A 12,168-nucleotide genomic window follows, 5' to 3' on the forward strand; every position below is an offset into this window, starting at 1 on the left:
AGTACTTTCTTGTACGGTTTTGATCAAACGAAAAAGAAAGTTAAGTATAGATTATTTATTGAGATCCAAGTAAAATTTAAAAAATATATATATTTGCTTGTTTTTATGCATAATGTTAAAATTGTACAGCAAGTAGTTCTGCTTTAAAATATCTTTTAATAAAAAAATGAAATTTTAACATTGTTTCTTGTGGTTTTAACTTTTTATAAATTGCCTTTTAATGAAATTTGTTCACAAGATACGGTTAAGCTTTCATTGTATTTGGCAGGTTGTCTTTAAATGTTCAATACAAACAATAAATAAGAATGATGATGCTAATTATGTAAAATCCTTGACAACATCATTCAGACTCCTTATCTTTATAAAAATAGCTGATGACTCCTCAGCTTGCTATGATTCACCATAAAGGTGATCCACCTCGCATGATCGCTCATCATCACTCAATTACCATGGCAACACACTGTCTCCCTAGGATATTTAAACCTATGTTATTGATCGCTTCTTGTTGAGTCGTCTCGCTGCTTTTGGCATTTGTGCCTGCTCAGTGAAGCGTAACATGACGTGCATATGTACTTCTGATATTAGACTCGGTCAGGTGAGGCGACTATAAATCGCATTTTGAATGGCAAATGTAAATGATAAAATTCACAATTTATACTAGCATAATTTCAAAACATGCTTGTAAAATATTGACTCGTCCACACATGACATTTTATGTTTTTTTATAACAAATGATTTTTAAATTTTAAATCGAAAAGAGATACAGTCAAGGCAAAAGGCACATTAAATGCAGAAATAAACCAAAAGGAAAGGAAATCTATAAGTTTCCCTGAGTAAAAATTTGCTCTGTTGAAATGTTTTTGGACTTTTTTGGATACAGATCTTTTATTGTCATACAAACCAAGATAGTACAGTATGAAATTTGTATAAAGTATAAAACATTTCCCAAATCCCTATTCATGAAAAACTGAAAACAATTCTCCTGGTTGCCTCTCACTGCATCCCTCCCCCTCTCTCCCCTTCTGCCACCTCTCCCCCTCTCCCCTTCTGCCACCTCTCACCCTTCCCCTCATGCCATTCTCTCCCCGCCCCTCTTTCGCCCCCATCTTCCCTAAAAGCATTACAGTACACACAGTGGCTGTCATATTCCATTTTGGATATGTCCAACAAATGGTGGACTTGCATATAAATCTGTGAGTAAGTATATAAATGGTTACTACAAAGAATGGCTGAGTCAAATGGCTGATCGGTTAATGCAGGGCACCGTTTACCGTACCTAACAAATGTTGACATGGGTTTGAGGCCGACTCGCTCTTATTTCTAGTGGTGGAACATGTTTTCTCTGACTATAAACTCTAGGTCTAACAAAAAATGATATAAAATGTCTATATATTTCAAAGATGGCAATGGTTATGGGGTTATACACTGGCTCAAACTGGGCTTAAATCTGAATCAGTATATAAATGGTACATTATGTATTGTCAATGGATATTTTAGCTGATAACTCATGGCATTTTTCTTATAATGAAGAAATGACACTTAGTTTAAAAACGATTATCCGTATACACTGAATGAAATTGAGCCAATATAGAATGACAGCCTACAGGAATGAATTTCAATTCTATAGCTATCGCCCGTGGCAATCATACATTTTAATCTTACAAATAATATGGGTTTGCATACATTGCTATGGTAACGTTCTTGATACCCAACAACAGATATTTTATAATTTATTATTTTAAATAGATATTATAATTCTTATACATTGATAAGATAATTTATTCTTTATTATTATGAAGTCATTAAAATCATATATGTATACAATATTAACATTATGTTTTAATTATTTGTTTAATTTTTATTTATTTTTTTTCAGCATGTCAAATTCAAGTTTCAATAGGCAGTTTACATTTTTTTTCTTTTCCAAAAAAAAAACATAACTACAGTTTAGTACAACTACAAGATTAGCAAATTTGTGAAAAAAAATATATAAAATATGATTTGAATTATTATCTTAAAAAAAGAATTAATTTTGTGTTGCCTTTTGGCAGACAACTACAATAGGGTATTAATTTGATCAGGGGCGGATCCAGAATTATAAATATTTATAAATGATAAAAATGATCCGTCGGGTTGCAGATAAATAAAAACTAGTCATTATTTTATTTTAAAAAGACATGGGTCTAAAGCCCGTTTCGCTCCCACCTACATCTGCTCCTGACAAATTGATATCTGAATGATTTTATGCAAGAATTTAAGTTCAGGAGATTCTATCTTGTATTCTTTTCTATTGACTTCGTTGTGTGTTTCTTTGTATTCCATATTTGTTATGTAATGTATGCATTGGTAATAATATAAATACAACTCATAATGTAGTTGTCGGTTATTGACCATATTGAGGGCAGGATTACAATTATACTGTTGTTGACAAAAGATACATGAATTCTACTCTTTCTACCTTTCTTTGTGTCTCTTATTTCTTTTGTACCCCTTGGTGTCATACTGTTTATATTTTACACATTTTATCATAGTTTATTAATGTTTATTAATGTTTATATGCGACAAGCAAGACAATTTTCAAGGCCAGCGTGCTTGACGGAATAATATAATTGAATATCTTCACAAACTGGGACATGTGTAGCCCTCAGAACCTAAACTATGCTTTATATATATATATTGAGAGAAGGTTGATCCCGCAGACCAGCTGAATTTGCAGACCAGCTGAACCCACAGACCAGCTGAACTCGCAGACCAGCTGAACCCGCAGACTAGCTGATCCTGCAGACCAGCTGAACCTTAGTTTTTGGTATTTATTTTAGTTTTAGATTAGGCCCTCCACGGACCCAATGCAGCGCCTACCAGATCAGTACACCGGGAGACAGTACCCTACTCTTTGCGAAAAGTGTACAAAGTTCTTTAATGTGCACTATGTACATAGGACCAACAGCTTTATGTCCTATCCGAAAGATGAGACAATGAGAGTAAAACATCTTGCCTAAGGACACAGTTAATATGATACAGATAGGCTTGGACCCATGCCTATCACATGCTAGTCCGATATTATCATTACACCACCACTCTCCAGTATATACAGCACCCTCCACGACATTCTCCCATCCAGAATGCAACCAGGCCCAACATTGCTTAACTTTGGTGATTTGATGAGAAACAGTGTTTTAATGCTGTCTATGGTTGTAGTTTTCTAGATTATTTTTGTAGACACACTATTTTAGCAAATGAAGTTTATATTGCAAATGTATTTATAAATGTCAAATAGTTTGCAAGTACAGTACCTTTAATTTCATAGTTTTTATACTTTTAACTAAAATAAATCATAAGCAACTGTTTACTATTTATACAAATAAAATTACAGTATTTAGAAACAATAAATAGAAACATACACATTTGGCATAAGTGCACACTTAAAGTGTTCATTACAAAAGATTACATGCCGATTTATATACAATACCGTGCCATAACAAATGACGTTCATTTCAGACTGCATCTTGATGCCTGTACATCATACCAATACAAATGCTATATGATTTGCACACAAGACAACCTTTGCCTTCATGTTGTTATTTCATTATTTTATAGTTTTAAAGATGTTAAGTTTAAGATGTTAGTATGGGACGTGCAATTTGTCAACACCAAAAACTGGCATCATACAATAGACATGCATTAAATCATGGAAATTAGTAATTAATCTAAAAGATAACTTTAAAGTTTAAAATATTAAAGATGTATTATCCCTCAAAAACATGAAAAATGAAGACTAATAAAATCGGACTTTAATAGGTTAAGTTATTCAAAACGAAAAAAAAAAAATTATTTTTGGTCGGTAAATTTTTTTTCCAATAAAAGTTTTTGGTCAAAGTGAATAACTACCTGTACAGTATTATGTGACAATGACATTGAAATGGCATATTTCAAAAATTAATTCTTATTTGGACTAATCATTCCCACTCGTACATAGGCCAACTTTAAATTAATCATTCTTATACTACTAAATCTAGATTTCAGGACAAGTCAAATTAATTGGTAAATGCAACTGCTATACTTGCCAATTAAATAAATGGCAGAAAGTGCAAGATGCTCACCTTCATTCTGAAGGGTAGTTGGTTCTAATCATGTTTAGTCAAAGTGATTGTTTTATCTCTATAATATTTTATTTACAATTAAATTGATATTACTATGTATCTTCTTTATGACTCTTCCATTGGACTTTGCGATTGTGACTCCGTCATTTTAGATATCATGTCTGTAACGTCTGTGTGGCCCATATCGTTAGCCAAGTCCAGCGGGGTTATTCCACCCATACTAGCCTGCACGTCTGCACCAGCTTCTATCAACAATTGACATACATCTTGATGGCCTGATAAAAGAATATATTACATGATTACTTACACCATAATATTTGCTTTTTGTTTAAATATTTTATTATTAAACTTTAATTTTGAACACCAAGCTTGCATGTATACAATTCTAGGTTTGATTCTCCTGGTAGTTAAACTGCTAAATGCCAATTTTTCTTGGTCCACTTAAGCCTACATCCTATTTCTAGGAGATGGGCTCACAAGTAAGAACCTTGGCTCCCACATAGGTCTTGTTATTAGATTTTAAAAAACCAGGCCCCAAAAATCTATAATTAAAGGAAGCTTTAGTTGTTTAATTCCTAAAGCTTTGTCTACACTATCAAACTAGTGTGACAAAAAAATGTTGATGTGCCAAAATATGGTAGTGATATGATATCACAATGTTCATACATTTTTTGTCACATAAAGTTTGATAGAGTAGACAGAGCTTTATAACACTGGTACCTTGCATAACAGCCAGGTGAAGTGGTGTAGCATCATCACATTTAACGTTCTTGCAGTTCACGTTTGCATTTCCTTTCTCCAGTAGCAAACGCACTATTGACATGCTGCCCATGTTGGCAGCAGTATGAAGCGCCATGTTACCAGAGTCGGCTGGATTGTTTATGTCGGGCCTTGGCTTCACCTGAAAATATCAAAAACAGAATTTTACTATATATGTTTGTTGTGTATTGTTTTTCAATGTACGTTTTTTACAGGCTCTGCCCTATGTTGTATGTCCGCCATCTTAAATTTGATCTTTTTTTTATCAAAATAAAGATTCGATAGTTATTTATATATGAGATAATGTCATACAAAAAAACATACAATTTATAAAATAGTTTGGTTTAGGCATTTATTTTAAAGGATATGAAAAATTGTGTTATAAGTAGTATTTTGATGTGTTTTCATAATCCAAATCGGCCTATTCCATTATAAAAATATAATTCTCCCCATGGGCCTGTACATTATTTACTCCTGCATACCTTGGTAAGCAGATACAAGAGAGCAGTTTCCTGGTTCTTGGTGACCGCTTCAAACACCAGTGAGCGTTTCTGAGTATCCAACACATCTGCTGAAATCTTATTAGCCTTGAAATAATAATGTAGAAAATGCACGTATCCCTGACCAGTAGCCACAAATACTCTTTGAGCAGCGGTATCTTTAGATTGTTCTTCAATTGGTGTAATATCGGTGTTCGAATCACTGATTAATCTACGGTAAAAATTAACCGCTGCAGTCCAGATATTTAATAAAGCAAACGCCCTCGTTGCCAGCATCCATTGTGCAAATTTACGATTTCTTGTGGATATTTTGACATCTGTAAGCAGCTCTTTGTACGCGTCAGTTCTGTCAGATGTAAGCGTATCTAAAATGTCAAGGAATATATATGGTCCACGAAGAGTACACAACCTTGTCGGATACTCTCGTACAACTGCAGAAACCAACTTGCGTAGATCAGTCAATTTTACTTTTTGTTGTTCGATTCCTACTTGAAACGCAAATCTAAGTTCATCATTGATTATCCCAATTTCAAGTTTATACAGATCTAGTTTCTGTCTGTCAGGGATTTTTTGTAGCCAAAAATTTGCAAAATGGACAAAGTTGTAATTATTATGACACCATGACGATAACTCATTTACCAATTGGTTCGCACGTTTTAAAAAAGATTCAACGCAACTTTCATCCATATACTCAAGTACGTTGTCAAAGTTACCAGTAGATGATAGAGGGCGGGCTTCATCACTATTAATTGACCTTGATAAGGATGACTGGACAGGTGGTAGTGGTTTTTTAGCTAACTTGAAATCATTCGTATGATTAGACTCATTTTGTTTTGAACCACTGACTTTTCCAGAAAACTGAATTTCTGCTTTTTTAAACTTATGTTTAGTTTGCTTTGCAGTAGAGGGTGGTTTTGGAACTATGGTAGTATTGATAGCATGATTCACTTTTGCTGAATTTTCTCGTAGAGTCGTTGTACCATCTGATAAAATGCTCATTGAACTAAATGGACGGACTAAGCTTTCATCGTCGCTATACTCATCATCACTTTCACGGATTGTCAACCGTGAAACGCAGACAAGTTCTCGTAAATCTTTTACACTCCGTGACATCTTGTTTTGTTGAATCAAAATGTACAATTGCATTCAATTCAGATTGTTCTTGCTTTCTGTCTGCTAACAAGTGTGTTGCCTGAACATTTATGTCAAGCTAGAGCTGGCTGCTGTTGAACATGGAACTGCATATCCAGTGGGATAACAAAGCTGATAGCAACCCACAGAGGCAGGTGTATGCGACACGTGTATGCAAATTTGAAAAAGAATACAAGTGTACGTGTAATAACTTGCCGACAATTTAAATATTTAATAAAATAAGTCATTATTTTGGTTTTATCTTGGGCACATTAGAAGAATCTGTGGAGCAAATATGAAAGTAATTTGTTAGACGCAATACAACTACTTTTGGGTCGTTTTATACATGAACAGAATCAGAAGAGAATTACACATTCCAGATATTGTTGCCAAGACAGAACAGAGACATTCCCCTTGGCCTACTCTACAAAAAAAAGCTGGGCCTAAATCTACTCTAGCCTAGGCCTACTACTAAAAAGGCTAGCCGTTCCTTCCAAGAATTTCAACTCATCATCAGGAGATCTCTTTTATTACTACCGGATAGATAGGCCTACCTACGCTCTACCTTAGTTAGGCCCTAGGCCTAGCCTAAAATAAAATAAGAAAGGAAAGGCTACTTACTAGCTAGGAGGCCTAGCCTAATCGAAGTTAGGCGTTAGGCTTTAGTTAGGCCTAATAATATTTATATTTAAGAAATAGTAATATTTACGATTACGATTGTAAATCAAATTCGTAATTAAATTCGATCAGGCCTAGGCCCTAGGCCCACTACCACTGTACGAGCCGCAGAGAGATAGAAATGCCAAACAAAAATGTTAATAATTATCGCTTCTCGTCGTGGAAATTCGATAGAGGGCGTTAACTTACCAAAACATGTTTTTTGAGTTGGGAATTTAGAGCGCGCTGAGTAGAGAGAGCCTGGAAAGAGTTTACTGGTTGGTACATTTAGAAGATATTATATTTTTTACTCATTTTCACTTTAATTTTTGTAATATATTCTTTCAATCAATAATTAAAATGTACATTAGAATTAAGTTATTTAACTTATGTATCATTAAGTAAGAGCTAAGTTGTTTTATTGGCTAACCAAAAGGAATCCGTCTGCTGAGCTGACTGGCCATATTCATCATGCATGTTTGTTATGTATAAGACGGTCTGTCATGGACAGGTTGGTGTTAGGTACGGTGGCCTAGGCTACTCTAGCAATGGTGGTATGTGTGGCTTGTGTCAAGCTAGCCAACAATAAGCCAGCCAACAATAAGCCAGCCCACTTTTATTTTTTCCAGCCAACAATAACTATGAAACGCCGTTTGTGCATTCTTTACATTTTCATTGTTACTTATGGCTTTTATGGTATTAGGAATTAAATATTTGTGAGAAAAACGGCGGATTGTTCCTGGGATTCACTTGGTGGGATTATACTAGGGTACCCCCTTAGTCGTCCAGTATAAGTTAGAGTGGGACCACTGGTCCCGTTTACTCAGCCCTCATCTTTAAAATTTGAGTGTAACTCAATTACGATTTTTAAAATATAGTTAAATTTGAAACTGTATTTGTGAGAAAATGGCGGATTGTTCCTGGGAGTCACTTGGTGGGATTATACTAGGGTACCCCCTTAGTCGTTCAGTATAAGTTAGAGTGCGACCACTGGTTCCGTTTACTCAGCCCTCATCTTTTAAATTTGAGTGTAACTCAATTACGATAAAATTTTTAAAATATAGTGAAAATTGATACTGTATTTGTGAGAAAATGGCGGATTGTTCCTGGGATTCACTTGGTGGGATTCTATTAGGGTACCCCATTAGTCGTCCAGTATAAGTTAGAGTGCGACCACTGGTCCCGTTTACTCAGCCCTCATCTTTTAAATTTGAGTGTAACTCAATTACGATAAAATTTTTAAAATAGAGTGAAAATTGATACTGTATTTGTGAGAAAATGGCGGATTGTTCCTTGGAGTCACTTGGTGGGATTATACTAGGGTACCTCCTTAGTTGTCCAGTATAAGTTAGAGTGGGACCACTGGTCCCGTTTACTCAGCCCTCATCTTTAACGTTTGAGTGTAACTCAATTACGATTAATATTTTAAAATATAGTGAAATTTGATACTGTATTTGTGAGAAAATGGCGGATTGTTCCTGGGAGTCACTTGGTGGGATTATACTAGGTTACCCCCTTAGTCGTCCAGTATAAGTTAGAGTGGGACCACTGGTCCGGTTTACTCAGCCCTCATCTTTAAAATTTGAGTGTAACTCATTTACGATTTTTAAAATATAGTGAAATTTGATACTGTATTTGTGAGAAAATGGCGGATTGTTCCTGGGAGTCACTTGGTGGGATTATACTAGGGTACCTCCTTAGTTGTCCAGTATAAGTTAGAGTGGGACCACTGGTCCCGTTTACTCAGCCCTCATCTTTAACGTTTGAGTGTAACTCAATTACGATTAATATTTTAAAATATAGTGAAATTTGATACTGTATTTGTGAGAAAATGGCGGATTGTTCCTGGGAGTCACTTGGTGGGATTATACTAGGTTACCCCCTTAGTCGTCCAGTATAAGTTAGAGTGGGACCACTGGTCCGGTTTACTCAGCACTCATCTTTAACATTTGAGTGTAACTCATTTACGATTTTTAAAATATAGTGAAATTTGATACTGTATTTGTGAAAAAATGGCGGATTGTTCCTGGGAGTCACTTGGTGGGATTATACTAGGGTTCCCCCTTAGTCGTCCAGTATAAGTTAGAGTGGGACCACTGGTCCCATTTACTCAGCCCTCATCTTTAAAATTTGAGTGTAACTCATTTACAATTTTTAAAATATAGTGAAATTTGAAACTGTATTTGTGAGAAAACGGCGGATTGTTCCTGAGAGTCACTTGGTGGGATTATACTAGGGTACCTCCTTAGTCGTACAGTATAAGTTAGAGTGGGACCACTGGTACTGTTTACTCAGCCCTCATCTTTTAAATTTGAGTGTAACTCATTTACGATTAAAAAAATATAGTGAAATTTGATACTGTATTTGTGAGAAAATGGCGGATTGTTCCTGAGAGTCACTTGGTGGGATTATACTAGGTTACCCCCTTAGTTGTCCAGTATAAGTTAGAGTGGGACCACTGGTCCGGTTTACTCAGCCCTCATCTTTAAAATTTGAGTGTAACTCATTTACGATTTTTAAAATATAGTGAAATTTGATACTGTATTTGTGAGAAAATGGCGGATTGTTCCTGGGAGTCACTTGGTGGGATTATACTAGGGTACCTCCTTAGTTGTCCAGTATAAGTTAGAGTGGGACCACTGGTCCCGTTTACTCAGCCCTCATCTTTTAAATTTGAGTGTAACTCAATTACGATAAAATTTTTAAAATAGAGTGAAAATTGATACTGTATTTGTGAGAAAATGGCGGATTGTTCCTTGGAGTCACTTGGTGGGATTATACTAGGGTACCTCCTTAGTTGTCCAGTATAAGTTAGAGTGGGACCACTGGTCCCGTTTACTCAGCCCTCATCTTTAACGTTTGAGTGTAACTCAATTACGATTAATATTTTAAAATATAGTGAAATTTGATACTGTATTTGTGAGAAAATGGCGGATTGTTCCTGGGAGTCACTTGGTGGGATTATACTAGGTTACCCCCTTAGTCGTCCAGTATAAGTTAGAGTGGGACCACTGGTCCGGTTTACTCAGCCCTCATCTTTAAAATTTGAGTGTAACTCATTTACGATTTTTAAAATATAGTGAAATTTGATACTGTATTTGTGAGAAAATGGCGGATTGTTCCTGGGAGTCACTTGGTGGGATTATACTAGGGTACCTCCTTAGTTGTCCAGTATAAGTTAGAGTGGGACCACTGGTCCCGTTTACTCAGCCCTCATCTTTAACGTTTGAGTGTAACTCAATTACGATTAATATTTTAAAATATAGTGAAATTTGATACTGTATTTGTGAGAAAATGGCGGATTGTTCCTGGGAGTCACTTGGTGGGATTATACTAGGTTACCCCCTTAGTCGTCCAGTATAAGTTAGAGTGGGACCACTGGTCCGGTTTACTCAGCACTCATCTTTAACATTTGAGTGTAACTCATTTACGATTTTTAAAATATAGTGAAATTTGATACTGTATTTGTGAAAAAATGGCGGATTGTTCCTGGGAGTCACTTGGTGGGATTATACTAGGGTTCCCCCTTAGTCGTCCAGTATAAGTTAGAGTGGGACCACTGGTTCCATTTACTCAGCCCTCATCTTTAAAATTTGAGTGTAACTCATTTACAATTTTTAAAATATAGTGAAATTTGAAACTGTATTTGTGAGAAAACGGCGGATTGTTCCTGAGAGTCACTTGGTGGGATTATACTAGGTTACCCCCTTAGTCGTCCAGTATAAGTTAGAGTGGGACCACTGGTCCGGTTTACTCAGCCCTCATCTTTAAAATTTGAGTGTAACTCATTTACGATTTTTAAAATATAGTGAAATTTGATACTGTATTTGTGAGAAAATGGCGGATTGTTCCTGGGAGTCACTTGGTGGGATTATACTAGGGTACCTCCTTAGTTGTCCAGTATAAGTTAGAGTGGGACCACTGGTCCCGTTTACTCAGCCCTCATCTTTAACGTTTGAGTGTAACTCAATTACGATTAATATTTTAAAATATAGTGAAATTTGATACTGTATTTGTGAGAAAATGGCGGATTGTTCCTGGGAGTCACTTGGTGGGATTATACTAGGTTACCCCCTTAGTCGTCCAGTATAAGTTAGAGTGGGACCACTGGTCCGGTTTACTCAGCCCTCATCTTTAAAATTTGAGTGTAACTCATTTACGATTTTTAAAATATAGTGAAATTTGATACTGTATTTGTGAGAAAATGGCGGATTGTTCCTGGGAGTCACTTGGTGGGATTATACTAGGGTACCTCCTTAGTTGTCCAGTATAAGTTAGAGTGGGACCACTGGTCCCGTTTACTCAGCCCTCATCTTTAACGTTTGAGTGTAACTCAATTACGATTAATATTTTAAAATATAGTGAAATTTGATACTGTATTTGTGAGAAAATGGCGGATTGTTCCTGGGAGTCACTTGGTGGGATTATACTAGGTTACCCCCTTAGTCGTCCAGTATAAGTTAGAGTGGGACCACTGGTCCGGTTTACTCAGCACTCATCTTTAACATTTGAGTGTAACTCATTTACGATTTTTAAAATATAGTGAAATTTGATACTGTATTTGTGAAAAAATGGCGGATTGTTCCTGGGAGTCACTTGGTGGGATTATACTAGGGTTCCCCCTTAGTCGTCCAGTATAAGTTAGAGTGGGACCACTGGTTCCATTTACTCAGCCCTCATCTTTAAAATTTGAGTGTAACTCATTTACAATTTTTAAAATATAGTGAAATTTGAAACTGTATTTGTGAGAAAACGGCGGATTGTTCCTGAGAGTCACTTGGTGGGATTATACTAGGTTACCCCCTTAGTCGTCCAGTATAAGTTAGAGTGGGACCACTGGTCCGGTTTACTCAGCCCTCATCTTTAAAATTTGAGTGTAACTCATTTACGATTTTTAAAATATAGTGAAATTTGATACTGTATTTGTGAGAAAATGGCGGATTGTTCCTGGGAGTCACTTGGTGGGATTATACTAGGGTACCTCCTTAGTTGTCCAGTATAAGTTAGAGTGGGACCACTGG

At 35.9% G+C, this 12,168-nt stretch overlaps 2 protein-coding genes across 5 annotated transcripts in view; one reads left to right on the top strand and one right to left on the bottom strand.

Moving 5' to 3' along the window:
- LOC140053017 (uncharacterized) overlaps nt 1-7,265 on the bottom strand; it is a 13,945-nt gene extending 6,680 nt beyond the window's left edge. Inside the window, exons 1-4 of one of the 4 annotated variants that reach the window (XM_072098468.1) lie at nt 7,112-7,265; nt 5,342-6,772; nt 4,821-5,001; nt 4,177-4,375 (exon numbers count right to left, since the gene is read on the bottom strand). In XM_072098468.1, coding sequence (XP_071954569.1) covers nt 4,206-4,375; nt 4,821-5,001; nt 5,342-6,505 — 1,515 coding nt within the window. In that variant the 5' untranslated portion in view covers nt 6,506-6,772; nt 7,112-7,265 and the 3' untranslated portion in view covers nt 4,177-4,205. Of the gene's footprint in view, nt 1-2,232; nt 4,376-4,820; nt 5,002-5,341; nt 6,773-7,111 lie in introns of those variants that run through there. The other 3 variants (XM_072098467.1, XM_072098465.1, XM_072098464.1) reach the window with 3 other exon arrangements.
- Nucleotides 7,266-7,401: 136 nt separating this feature from the next.
- The window catches only part of LOC140053089 (uncharacterized), a 32,245-nt gene continuing 27,478 nt past the window's right edge, over nt 7,402-12,168 (top strand). Inside the window, exon 1 of the mRNA XM_072098471.1 lies at nt 7,402-7,425. The gene's annotated coding sequence lies outside the window, so the exon portion shown is untranslated. The remainder of the gene's footprint in view (nt 7,426-12,168) is intronic.

This window comes from Antedon mediterranea, chromosome 1 (genome assembly GCF_964355755.1).
Source record: "Antedon mediterranea chromosome 1, ecAntMedi1.1, whole genome shotgun sequence".
NCBI lineage: Eukaryota > Metazoa > Echinodermata > Crinoidea > Comatulida > Antedonidae > Antedon > Antedon mediterranea.